We start from the raw sequence: 14,037 nt of genomic DNA on the forward strand, positions 1-14,037 counted from the left end.
ATAGGATCATATTCAAACACATTTGTGGTCTGCTTTTCCATTTTCCAACCCATAGATATCAGGGGTGAGGGGACAGAAGACAGGCCTCCTACTGTCACTGGCAGCAGCCTGAGTTTCCCTAGACTTTTAGAGGCTTTAACTCAGACCAAACAGATCCTTGGCATCAATGCTGAAAAGTATTTCAGGGCTAGTCAGTACAATGAGGCAGAGTTGGAGATTTTATTAAATATATTTTGAGGGTTAGAGGAGGCATTGAGAAGGAAGTAAGGCACATCTAAGTGTGGGTATAGGTTCCTCTGGGGGAAATTGGCAATTGATTGGCTTAGCACTACCTCGATCATTTAGGTGGCTGTCATGCTGTATCTCAAGAAGCCCCCCCCCCCAACTCACATCATTTGATAAGTGAGTTTGCAGATGGCTTAGATAGAATTATGATCTGAAGCCACTTAGGGTTGCACAAAGGGCATAGTGTATATTGGTTTTCTTTTCTTTCCTTTTTAAGAAAGAGTCATTTAGTCAGGTGTGGTGGCACATGCCTTTAATTCCAGCACTTGGGAGGCAGAGGCAGGTGGATCACTGTGAGTTCAAGGGCAGCCTGGTCTACAAAACACGTCTAGGACAGCCAAGGCTATGCGGAGAAACCCTGTCTCGTAACAATGCTCTGCCTGCATGTGCACCTGCACACCAGAAGAGGGCATCAGACCACTTTATGGATGGTTGTGAGCCACCATGTGGTTGCTGGGAATTGAACTCAGAGCCTCTGGAAGAGCAGACAGTGCTCTTAACCTTTGAGCTGTCTCTCCAGCCCCTGTTTTCTCTTCTTTTAAAAAATTTATTTATTATGTATATACTACTCTGTCTGCATGTACACCTGCAGGCCAGAAGAGGGCATCAGATCACATTATAGATGGCTGTGAGCCACCATGTGGATGCTGAGAATTGAACTCAGGACCTCTGGAAGAGTAGTCAGTGCCCTTAACCTCTGAGCCATCTCTTCAGCCCTACATGTTACTTTTCTATAAATGTGGTTTCTGCTGACATTACTAGAAAACTTCAGGTTTACATCTGCAAAGGGAGGAATGTTTTAAAAACAAAAGTCCAATCATTCAATTTTACCAATAAAGACTCAGGAGCCAGATGCTGGGGGGAAAGCCTACTAGCTCAGAGAGGCAGAGAAAGTACCCAGTTGACCTTACTACTCAGCTCACATCCCAGAAGGAAAAGGCCCCTCCCACTCAACTCTATTCCAGATGGAAAAAGCCAAAAAGCTCCCTTTTCTTCTCTATGCTGTCTTTTTTTTTTTTAATTTTTAAAGATTTATCTATTTATTATTATGTATGCAGTGCTCTCCCTGCATGTACACTGCAGGCCAGAAGAGGGCACCAGATCACATTATAGATGGTTGTGAGCCACCATGTGGTTGCTGGGAATTGAACTCAAGACCTCTAGGAGGAGCAGTCAGTGTCCTTAATCTCTGAGCCATCTCTCCAGCCCCTTCATGCTGTCTTAAATATTCTTCAACTCAAAGTCCCTTCTTTTTGCTTAACCCTTGTCAGCTGTTTACTTGCTCTGCCTCATGAACTTTATTTAATACTGTTTACAGAAAGTTCTTGGATTAAAGGTATGTGCTGGCAGCTGAGCCACTCCACAACTAGAAACAGGTTTTTACAGTTCACAATCTCAGGGTTCACAATGGGATCAAATGTCCTTCAACAGAGGAAGGCCTGGGCAACAGAGGAAGGTGCTGGAATTATTTTTCACATTTACTTTTTATGTATTTACTGTGTGTGTGTGTCTGTGTTTGTGTGTGTGTATGTACCTATCCGTAGCCTGTGAGTGGAGGTCAGAGGACAACTTTTGGCAGTCAGTTCTCTCTTTCCATCCCAGAGGCTGAACTCAGGCTTGGCAGCAAACACAAAGCTTTACTGGTGCCGGGCGTGGTGGTGCACACCTTTAATCCCAGCACTGGGGAGGCAGAGGCAGGCAGATCACTGTGAGTTCAAGGCCAGCCTGGTCTACAAAGGGTGTCAAGGACAGTCAAGGCTACATTTGTGCTGGATTTTTTTTTTCAAGAGGCTTCAATCAAATTGCTGGGTAAGGGGCTTCTTTTTCATGTCCCAACATTTTTCCTGCCTCAACAAATATTTCAAATTTTATTCAACCAACTGACTAGGGGTCACTAGATGTATTTAACCCTGTAGGAAACTGCACAGAGAACTTGGGCTTCGCGGGTGGGTGGGTGGGCTGGCTAAGATCAGGGCGTCTCTGGTTGTTTTAGAAGCAGATGCCTGAGAGGAGTTGAAGGAATCCTTGATGGGCTGCTTGGGTTTGAAGCCCATCCTCGTCACTTTCAGTTAGAGGGCTGAGCGCTTTTTGTTTGTTTTGTTTCTGTTTTCTCTTCTCCTCTCCCTTCTTTAAAAGGTAAATAGGATTATAGGATTGCTGGGCATGGAGGAGTGCATCTTTTTTTGTTTTGTTTTGTTTTTGTTTTTCGAGACAGGGTCTCTCTGTGTAGCCTTGACTGTCCTAGACTCACTTTGTAGTCCAAGCTGGCCTTGAACTCACAGCGATCCGCCTGCCTCTGCCTCCTGAGTGCAGGGATTAAAGGCGTGCACCACCACACCCGACCCGAGGAGTGCATCTTTAAGTCCATCATTCTGGAGGCAGAGGTAGAGAGAGCTCTGAGTTTGAGGCCAGCTTGGTCTATAAAGTGAGTCTCATAGAGAGAGACCTTGTCTCAGCAATAACAGCCAAAACAAAAAATAGGTTCCTATCGAAACACATTTGCAGTCTGTTTTTTTTTCCCCATTTTCCAAACAACAGATAACAGGGATGAGGGAACAGAGACAGGCTCCCCACTGTCACTGTCAGCAGCCTGAGTTCCCCTAGACTTTTAGGGCTCCAACTCAGACCAATTGGATTCTTGTCTGTCCCCAGTCATCCTTCCCCTTTTCCTTTTTGGCCTTTCTTTCTTTCCTTCCTTCTTTCTTTCTTTCTTTCTTTCTTTTTGTTTTGTTTTTTTGAGACAGAGTTTCTATGTGTAGCCTTGGCTGTCCTGGACTCCCTTTGTAGACCAGGCTGGCCTTGAACTCACAGCGATCCGCCTGCCTCTGCCTCCCGAGTGCTGGGATTAAAGGCGTGTGCCACCACGCCCGGCCCCTTTTTGGCTTTTTTGAGACAGGGTTCCTCTATGTAGCCCTGGCTATCCTGGAACTCGCTCTGTAGACCAGGCTGGCCTCGAACTCAGAGATCCGTCTCTTCTGCCTCCGGAGTGGTGCGATTAAAGACATTCACCACTACCTCAGGGACTGAGCATATTTCTTAACCTGAGCCTCAGTTTCCTCTCCTGAAACCTGTACTACGGCAGTGTGGTATACATCATATCCTGGTCTGGAGGGCCTGGCATGGAGCTCAGTAGACCAACACTTGAGGTCCTGGGTTTGCTCTCTAAGGAGGGGGGGGGGCGGGCAGGGGAGTGAAATACAAGCCTAGGAAACGTAATCATAGTACCTGACACATAACGGTCACTCAAGCAGCTGCAGTTATTATTAAAGAAACAAACAGTATGCTGCTTTGTGAGGTGGTGGTAGATTAAGGACTATTTTAGTGAGACAGCTGGAGTAGAGAGGTGAGGGCTTTGGAGCTGGGCTAATTGCTCTCCAGCTCTCCTTAGCAGTGTGGCTCTGACCGTGTCCGCATCCCCTTCTGGCTGCAGTTTCATCTTTAAAGAGGATCGAGTATAACCCAGCTTTCAAGGTTCGCCCAATAGCTTAAAGCGTAAACTCCTTAGTGCTCAACACTTTACTCAGCTCCTCATCTGATGGTGGCGACATCAAATAATCCAGCAAAGGTTGGAGAAACAGCTCAGTGGGTATAAAGGTGCTAGCCCTATGGCTAAGGGCTTGAGTTCCATCCCAAGGACCCATAAGTGGGACTCTCACTAGGTGTCCTGCCCTCTACACGAGCTCCATGGCACGGTCTCAGCCATCTACAGGATAAGTAAAATGTAATTTAACAATAACCCAGGGCTGGAGAGATAGCCCAGCGATTAAGAGCACTGGCTGCTCCTCTAAATTCAATTCCCAGCAATTACACGGTGGCTCAAAACCATCTGTAATGGAATCTGAGTCCCTCTTCCGGTGTGCATTAAAACAATAATCCAGCAAGAAAGTCTAGATCCCGGAGGGAGCTCTCCGTGACCACAGCCAGCGCATGGAACTGTCAGTTCATGGAGCCACTCGGGGTGGCTCGGTAAGGTCGGTCTGGGATCCGATCGGTTTCCCACAAGGCCGCAGCAACACCGCAATCGCTTAGGCAACATCGTCTTCTGGTTCCCTTTGGCCCCGTCTCCATTTCCGGTGTGTTTACGTCATCAACGGGCGCCGGACTTACGGTTTGCGGGTAGGACTGCTGGGCGGCGTAGGAGTTCGGTGGCATCGAGACAACTGGGGTGTCTCGCCGTCACCATGGAGAATGGATCCAGGCCATCGCTAGGCCAGGTCATCCTGCTGGGCACCAGCTCGTTGGTCACCGCCGTGCTGTACTCCATATATCGGCAGAAGGCCCAGGTCGCCCAGGAGCTCAAGGTCAGTGCGGGAGCCGGCCTGGCCTCGTTGGCCGTTTGCTGCGATCCTCACCGGGGGTCCACAGGGCCTCAGAGGACGCGCTGCGGAGAGGACACCCCGGCCACCAGTGCCCGGAGGCTGCCCCGCCCCTTCGCTCCGAAGTCCCTGGAGTTAACCCTAGTGTCTCTAGATGTGGTCGCATTGTTGTAAAATTATTTCTCCGAAAACTTGCTGTGCCCCAGGTAGTAAGGAAAGCAGGTCATATTTCTCGTGGATATTTCATTCCCGGACAACGAGACGTCTGCCTGTGCGTAGTCCGTCGGAAGGCGAGAATAGGGTTGGAGCAGGGCGGAGAAAAGTGGAAGGACAGGAAAACGTAGAGTTTCGTTTCTTTTGCTGTAGTAAAATACAGCAACGTAGGGAAGGCAGACGGGCTTATTTGGCTTTCAGTTCCCCGTTGTGGTTCATCATCCAGGCGGGAACTTGAGCCTTCTGAAATCACATCTGAGTCAAGAGGAACAAACGCATGCGTGCTTAACGCTCAGTTTGATTTCTCTCCTGTTATACACACAGTCCAGAGCCCAAACCTAGGGAATTGTGTCACCCACAACACAACAGGCAAGTTTTCCCACTTCAGTTAGAACTGTCGAGACAGTTTCTTTCTTTCTTTTTTCTTTTTGGTTTTTCGAGACAGGGTTTCTCTGTGTGGCCTTGGCTGTCCTGGAGTTTGCTTTGTAGACCAGGCCGACCTCGAATTTACAGCGATCCACCTGCCTCTGCCTCCCGAGTGCTGGGATTAAAGGCGTGGGACACCGAACCGGCTCAAGGCAGTTTCTTAACAGATACGCATACGGACACAGCCCAACCCAATCTAGACAGTTCATTATTGAGACACACGTTCCGAGTGATTCTAGATCGTGGCCAGCTGACAGGGGCATTGCCAATTTAAACGAAGTGGTACTTGGGGCGGGAGGCGATGGAGGACATGCAGTTATGGGATGGAGGAAAGGTTCCAACCTGGAGAACAGCAGCAAACCTAGGGCCTCTTTGCTTAACCACTCCACTTCGAGCTTTGTTTGTTTGCTTATTGTATGTGAGTGCTTTATCTGCAGAAGAGGGCATCAGATCACATTATAGATGGCTATGAGCCTCCATGTGGTTGCTGGGAATTGAACTCAGGACCTCTGGAAGAGCAGGTGGCGCTCTTAACCACTGATCCATCTCTCCAGCCCCAGTCACTTTTTTTTTTTTATATTAGTTACTTTCAGAGCACATTCTCATTTTTGAACTGCGCTTAACCGTTCACACAGCCCATTTCCATCTTGGTTTTATTTTTGCAGCACAGTAATTTTCTAAGATAGATGACATTGGCATTCGCTGATTGCAAACGCAGATATTTGAGATAGGAAGGAAAGATCACATGGTGTTAACTGTCAGCATGACAGGCACATAGTTAGTGTTAACTGTCAGCATGACAGGGCCTGTGATCGTCTAGGAGTCCAGCCTCAGGGTCCACCTGCGAGGGGTTGTCTTGAGTAGGTTAATTTCCATGGCAGGATTTGCCCTAAAAATGGACCATACCATTTGCTGGGCTTGGGTCCTTGACTGCCAGAGAGGGAGACAGTGAACAGAACACAGCCATTCATTGCTCTTTCCTCATTATGGATGACATGTGACCAGCCGGTTTAAGCTCCTGTACCTTGACTTCCTGTCTTAGGGTGACTGTCCCTGTGACAGAACACTATGACCAAACGGACTTGGGGGAGAAAAGAGTCTATTTGGCTTATGGTTCCAAATCACTGTTGAAGGAAGTCAGGACAGGAACTCAAGCAGGGCAGGAACCTGGAGGCAGGAGCTGGTGCAGGGGCCGTGGAGGAGTGCTGCTTACCGCCTTGCTCATCAAGGGCTGCTCAGCCTGCTTTCTTACAGAACCAAAGACCACCAGCCCAGGGATTAGAACCACCTACAGTGGGCTGGGCCCTCCCCCATCAACCACTAAATAAGCTGGACCTTATGGAGGAATTTTCTCAATTAAGGTTCCTCCCTTTCAGATAATTCTAGCTTGGGTCAAGTTGACATAAAACCAGCCATGACACTTCCTGAGAATGATTGGGTTTGTCCTGGAATCATGAAAAACCCAAATAAGCCCTTTCTCCCCTAAGTCGTTTTTCTCCCAATATTTTATCACAGAAAGAGGGAATGAAGCTAAGACAGCTTGGGACTTAAACTTAGGGCCTGAGGGTAATATAACCAGCCAGGTGGGAGTGAAGATTTCTATCGTGTCCTTCCCTTTGACTCTCAGATTATTGAAGCAGTGGACTCCAAGAAGCTCCTGCTGCTGGGAGACAGAGAAGCCGAGGGCCTGGGGGTAGCCAGGAGAGGAACTTGTCAAAAGGACCTTTGTAGGCAGGACTAGGGCTGAGCCAATGGTGCTGGGCAGAACCGTATCTTAACCTGACTTCTCAGTTATGCCATTTAAGCCTTTCTTCCTGCTGGAGAGATGGCTTAGTGCCTAAGAGCACTGGTTGCCCTTCTAGAACCCAAGTTTGGTTATCAACATCCACACAACAGCTCATAATCATCTGTGACTTCAGTCTCAGGGACTCTCTGGCCTCTGTGGGTACCAGGCATATATGTGGTGTACAGACATATTTGCAGGCAAAAACACCCATATAAGAAAAAGTAATAAATACAGTAAACATTTGAAAGCCCTCACTTCGGTGTTAGGATGCAAAGATAGAGCCAGGGTAGACCCACTGGGTGTCTTTGCCCTCATCTTCCCAATGTGGCTACATAGGAGAAATCTCCTTTTTCTGCTTTTTACTCTTAGCTTAGTTTTCAGTTGGCTTGTTGAGGACAGCCCGCTGGGCCTGGCTGGTGACAGATGCCAAGGCACAGCTCTGACCCTGACTCTAGGAACACTGGACTTGCTTTCCTCCTTCCTTAGCTGGCCTCATGCTCTCTTGCCTCTGTCAAGCTGCTCTAGAGCGACGGGGTCAGGGAGGGCCTTCTTCATATTTCGGTTGTTTTTCATTAAAAAAAATAATTTTTTTGCATTGGGGTTTTGCCTGCAATATGTGTATGTATGTCTGTGAGAGAGTGTTGGGTCCTCTGGAACTGGAGTTACAGACAGTTGTGAGCTGCCATGTGGGTGCTGGGAACTGACCTCAGGACCTCTGAAAGAGCAGACAATGCTCTTAACCGCTGAGCCATCTCTCCAGCTTCACTGTTGTTGTTTTTCTTCATTTTTTAAAAGACAGGGTTTCTTTGTGTAACAGGGCCCTGGTTGTCCTAGACTCACTTTGTAGACCATGCTTGCTTTGAACTCAGGAGACCCACCTGCCTCTGCCTCCTGAGTGCTGGGATTAAAGGCGTGTGCCACCACGCCCGGCTTCATATCTTGATTCTTTGTTGTTGTTGTTTTTTGTTTGTTTGTTTTTTTGAGACAGGGTTTCTCTGTGTAGCTTTGGCTGTCCCGGACTCACTTTGTAGACCAGTCTATCCTCGAACTCACAGAGATCCACCTGCCTCTGCCTCCTGAGTGCTGGGATTAAAGGTGTGTGCCATCATGCCCGGCTTAATATCTTATTTATATATAAATATATGTAATATATATTATTTATAATAATATCTTATTAATATCTTAATTCTTAACTCAGTGTTTGACTAGTAGATGCTCAGGACATGTTTATGGTTTCATTTTGGCTGAAATTTCATAACCCATCAGCTTATGACTTGTTTTGGCAACTGTATGAAAGGTGGACTCCAGACCCAAAGTCCTTTATCACAGGATTGAATTCAGCAGGGCTCAAAAGCAGCACTGTGGAGTTCCTGCAGTGAAAAGTGTTGGGCTGTGGAATGAAGAAGCAATTTATGAGGAGGCAACTGGATCCAGTGTGCAAATGGTGACCCAGTGGCAGCCATTTACCTAATTAAATGACCAGGTCACCCCTGGAGTGATCGGCTCAGAGTGTAACTGACCACTTCCTGGCTTCAGGTTGGCTCTGTGAGGGACTCCTGGAGTTGATGGACTCTCCAGAGCCTGAGGGTGTGCAGCTGAGCCTGTGCGAAGCCCAGGTGTCCGTCCCCAGATCTCGGTCAGCCAGGCGTGGCATACACCAGAGCTGTAAGAGCTCAGGAGGTCGGACAGGAAGATCACAAATCCCCAGTGCTAAGGAGGCAGGGGCAGGTGGATCTCTGAGGTCAGGGCATCCTGGTCTATTTGGTGAATTTGAGGCCAGCCAGGGCTACAAAGTGAGACTTTATCTCAAAAACAAAAACAAAAAACAAAACCAAACACAAACACACAAACAACCCCCAGAACAAACAACAACAAAAACAAGTTGAAGTTGAACTCAGATGCGTGCTGAGTTCCAGGGCAGCCTGTGGTACACGAGACCTAGTTAGTTCCTAAAGGGATGGACTCACCGTTCCTGGGGAAAGCCATGGGACTCCTGATGCTTAGGTTTTCATTGTTGGCCGGGTTACAGAACGTACAGAGCTGAGTGTGTACTTTACTCCCAGTGGCATTCTTGATGACGGGAATGCTTGATTCTTGCCTGGCTCCCATGTGTCAGCCTGGACTTTGTTTTCTCACACAGTCGCAGGTGAGTGGAGTTGTTCAGAGTCACCCAGCCAGTCCCTGCTGAAGTTCATTATGCCAAGTGGCTCAAACCATTTATGTTTTCACATAAAGTGTTCACGTTAAAGGAGTGTTTCGTTGAGCTGGAAGGCAGGTGGCGACACCTCCAGCTATGGTGTAGTCGAGCCCCGAGCACCTGGCCTGTTTATGTTCAGCTTTCAGGGCCAGACTTTGGAACCAGATCCTTCCTCTCTATTCTCCCTCCTGTCCAGGCTCCTCGTCCCCTCCCCCACGCCTTAAGTTGATGGAGCATTTCAGTATCCAGTGTCCAACTTAATATCTTTATTTTTGCATTCAGGGAGCTAAGAAGATCCATTTGGGTGAAGATTTAAAGGACATTCTTTCAGAAGCACCGGGAAAGTGTGTGCCTTATGCTGTCATCGAAGGTGCGTTTGCTTGTTTAGTGTGAATAGCGACAACTGCTTCCTTCTAATAGTCCTCCCTCTTTTACATGTATGTATGTATGTATGTATGTATGTATGTATGTATGTTTGTGTGTATTCAATCTTGTTTGTGTGAGAGGTGAGAGTGCCACTCCATACATGTGGAGGTCAAAGGACTACATGGGAGAATTGGCTCTTCCCACCTTCATGTAGGTCCCAGGGTTCAGGTTGTCAGACCTAGTGCCACGTTCCTTACTGGCTTTCATAAGAGCCTTTTAATGGCGTTGGGGCAAGGTGTCTTGGGCAAGGTGAGCAAACCGTTGTGGCCCTCTGATGACTTTAGAGAGACTCAGTGTGGTATAAGACTGATGTTAAGTCCCGAATGATGTGACTCCAATGAGGTACTTACACTCGGTACTTTGCAGAGAGCTCTCTAGATGTGCCTTACAGTGATACAGATGCCACTGTGTTGATTAATTAGTGAAACTCAGCACACACTGTGACCCTAAAGAGAGGACAGAGCAACCCTTCAGAAGTGCCATAATTGCTCTCTCTGCAGGAGCTGTGCGGTCCGTTAAAGAAACACTCAACAGCCAGTTTGTGGAAAACTGTAAGGGGGTGATCCAGCGGCTGACGCTCCAGGAACACAAGATGGTGTGGAATCGAACAACCCACCTCTGGTGCGTGTCCTCTCCCTCCACCCTCCACCACCTCACTTGACCTATTTGGGGCCTGGGCTTGCTGTGTCATTAGCTTCTTGGGGACCGGTGGTTGCCTCTCCACACCCCTGTGTCTGCTGTGCACTTCCCTCAGAACCTGGGAGGCAGCAGGTTACGGTGTGGGCTCCTGGGCTAGCTTCCTCATGACAGAGTATGGTTTTCAGAAGGGACCTGCAGTCCGTTGCTTCTTAGCACCTTGAAGCTATATTTATACATTAGTCACATTTATACTTATTTATACATTAGTCGCTTGTGAATTGTTTAAATAAGTTTGTGCCAGCACATGAGATGAACCATTTTCCCATCAGCTCCTAGCAGATTTTTGTCTCAGGTATTTATATGACACGACATGACATGCCACAAGGGAGTAAACGCTATAGGTGACCTCTTGTCCACTGAAACCTGAGTATCTAAAGCTGTGGTAATTTAATGCTCTAGAACTTACTGATCTGGAGGCTGACCTCCAGTGACGCTGGCAGAATTCATCCTGTGGCTTCTGTGTCTGTACCTGCGTGTAGGTGACCCAATGTGTGGGAGTCGGGCGTCTGCTCCTCCTTTGTTCATCTTCGGTCCTCGAATTCTTTTAGGAATGACTATTCCAAGATCATTCACCAGAGGACCAACACTGTGCCCTTTGACCTCGTGCCCCACGAGGATGGTGTGGCTGTGGCTGTGCGCGTGCTGAAGCCGCTGGACTCTGTGGATCTGGGCCTAGAGACCGTGTATGAGAAGTTTCACCCATCAGTACAGTCGTTCACTGATGCCATCGGCCACTACATCAGTGGTGAGAGGCCCAAAGGCGTCCAGGAGACAGAGGAGATGCTGAAGGTTGGGGCCACCCTCACGGGGGTTGGCGAGCTGGTCCTGGATAACAACTCTGTCCGCCTGCAGCCCCCCAAGCAAGGCATGCAGTACTATTTGAGCAGCCAGGACTTTGACAGTCTGCTCCATAGGCAGGAGTCCAGTGTCCGGCTCTGGAAGGTTCTGGTCCTGGTGTTTGGCTTTACCACCTGTGCCGCCCTCTTCTTCATCCTGCGGAGGCAGTACCTGCAGCGGCAGGAGCGCCTGCGCCAGGAGCAGCTCCAGGAGGAGTTCCGCGACCACGAGGCCCAGCTGTTGAGCCAGGCCTCGCCTGAGGACAGGGACAGCCTGAAGAGCGCTTGTGTGGTGTGTCTGAGCAGCTTCAAGTCCTGCGTCTTCCTCGAGTGTGGGCACGTCTGCTCCTGCCGCCAGTGTTACCTCTCCTTGCCAGAGCCCAAGAGGTGCCCCATCTGCCGGCGGGAGATTGCCAGGGTGATTCCCCTGTATAACAGCTAGGAGTCTGGCAGTAACACAGCGAGTGTCCCTCCCCCTGTCAGGGTAGCTGCATCTTCAGGTAGGATGGAGGGGACACTGGTGAGCCTCCCCTCTCCAACAGCTAGGTGTTGCTTTTCAACCTGGACAGGTCCCTTTCCAGTTCCAAGTGGCTGGTGGGGGCTGTGGTGAGGGCCCCTTCTCAGGAGCTAGATTCATTTGTGTGACTAAATAAGATGGTCTCTGACTCTTGCTCCCTGGGTGGTGACTCTGTTAGCCTGGGAGGAAGGCTGAGCTCTGAGGGCCGTGTATGGCCTCCTGGAGACTGCCCAGACTCCTTCTCTTGTTTCTTCCCAGGGGCAAGAATTTCTTAAAACTTGTCAGGCAGGGCAGGCCATGTGTGTCTCTTTCTTACTTGCTTACTGAGCAGTGCTTCACATGTGTGAAAAAGAGAACGGAAAGTGAGGTCAGCATGTCTTCCTGGCCCATGTGGGTGGGACGCAGGTCATCAGGGGAACAAGAAGCATTTCTAGGTGTTCCTAGGGCATTGGCAGGCAGCCTGGGTGTCTTCCTTTGTCGCAGGGAGGGCACCAGGGTTGTGGATGTGGAGTGTCCACTGCTTGGCTTCCCTACGGAAAAGCCTCACTGAAAGGGAGTGAAGGTTGCTGCCGTCCTGGCCTCTGGCCTTTCTAGCTTCTTTGCTTGCTTTTGCCAAAGAAAGGTAGCTGGCAGGCACTCACACAGCGAGCCTGTCAAGACTACATCACTGTCCCCATCAGCAGCCCCGGCATCCCTGTCCCTTACCCACCCCCTGGCTTGTGGGTGCAGAAAAGATTGGAGACTGTCGAGTGGCCACAAGTCATCCTTATAGCTCTTCTCTTCCTTGAACCCGTCCTCCTTGTGAGGGGGAGAAGCACGTCCTCCCCACGCTGACACTAGTACATGCAGTGTCTGAGTGAGCAGCACAAATTAAACAGACTGTGGTGACACGTGTGTCTGCTGCTTTGTTCACTAATGTGCCTGAGATGAGGCTTCCCGGGGATGAAGTTAAGAAGCTCCGCTGTGACGGGAGGAGGATGGATCTTGGAGACCTGTTTTCTTCTTCGGTTGTGAGGTAGCTTGGGATCCCCAACATGGGGTACAGTTCATGGTTGTTGAGAACCCCCCCCCCATGATTGCCAGCCCCACAGGGGTACGCTCTAAGGGATGTTCTGCATAGCCGGCCTTGTGGACATTGTTGTCTTTGACAAAATAGGTTTTCTTCAGAACACTGGAGCTGCGGAGGTGGCATGGGCCACTGCTGGGCAGCAAGAGGATATTAATATTTCGTGCTGTGCCCCCGGTATTGTGCCAGCTGCTACTGTAAGCTGGGCTTCGTGGCAAGCCAGTCTTGTAAGTTCAAGGGTGGCCCAGTCCACATAGTGAGACCCCATCACAGAGCAGCTGGAGCTAGAGAGACGGCTCCGTGGTTAAGAGCACTTCACGCATTCTTGCAGAGGACGTGCATCAGTTCCCAGAACCTCCATGGTCACCACAGCCATCTAACTCCAGTCCTGGGGTCCCATACCCTCTTCTGACTTGTGTGGTACTAGACGTGCACACAGTGTGCAGACGTGCATGCAGGCTAAACACAAACACAAAACAAAAAACCTGGAAAAGAAAGGCAGCACAGAAGCCCTGCATTTGCAAAGGGAGTCACTCTCACCACAGCCCAGAGGCCGAGCCAATGAGTGTAGGAGCCAGAAGAGGTGAAGTGTGGATAGGTGGAAAGCTCACTAGCAAGTTAGGGCCACTGCCTGAACTCCAAGCAACCAGAAAGCTTAACAAAACACATCCTTGCCCAGTAAACTCGGGGCAGTTCCTGTGGGGCCCGGATTCCCTGGGTCAGCGGGAACGGGTAGTAGAGGAAGACTTGACCATGTGGGAGAGACAACAGGTGGGGAGAGTCTGCTGGCCAGTAGAGTCCTGCAGCGAGGTGAAGACCTTTCTGTAAGGCAGCTGTAAGGGCCCAGTGGGGCTTAGGTAGTGAGTTTGGAGGCTCCCCCCTCCCCCCATTTTGCCAGAGTCAAGAACAAATCTGATCAAAGGGATTAGGAGGAGGAGCAGGTGCCCCTCCCCCTCCCTGGACTCCTGCGCGTGAGCAGACGGGAGCAGATGAGTCTCCCAGAGGTAAGAAGTGGGCATCTCCCTGGTGCTGGGATTCAGGATTCAGGTCCCTGCTGCTGACTCTTACTCCTGCACCTGTCACCTGCACTTTACAGGTCTCACCTCCGAGAGGGTGGAGGGAGCCTAAACCATTAGAGGCGATCAAGATTGGGTTAAGGGGTGCTAAAGGAAATGGAGCTAGGAAGGGGAGCTGAGAACGGGACTGGTGTGGCTGGCATTCATCTCCCAGCCCCTTTAATCCCTGGCAGACAGGACTAGGTGGGAGTCCT

The 14,037-nt window shown here is 49.6% G+C and overlaps 1 protein-coding gene across 1 annotated transcript; it reads left to right on the forward strand.

Moving 5' to 3' along the window:
• The first annotated feature begins 4,116 nt into the window (after positions 1–4,116).
• MUL1 (mitochondrial E3 ubiquitin protein ligase 1) lies at positions 4,117–12,591 on the forward strand. Its single transcript, XM_084788179.1, has 4 exons — positions 4,117–4,586; positions 9,506–9,593; positions 10,150–10,270; positions 10,897–12,591. The coding sequence occupies exons 1-4, from the start codon at positions 4,467–4,469 to the stop codon at positions 11,624–11,626; spliced, it is 1,059 nt and encodes a 352-aa protein (XP_084644305.1). The 5' UTR covers positions 4,117–4,466; the 3' UTR covers positions 11,627–12,591.
• The last annotated feature ends 1,446 nt before the right edge of the window (positions 12,592–14,037 follow it).

This window comes from Acomys minous (genome assembly GCF_964271855.1).
Source record: "Acomys minous genome assembly, chromosome: 6".
Classification (NCBI taxonomy): domain Eukaryota; kingdom Metazoa; phylum Chordata; class Mammalia; order Rodentia; family Muridae; genus Acomys; species Acomys minous.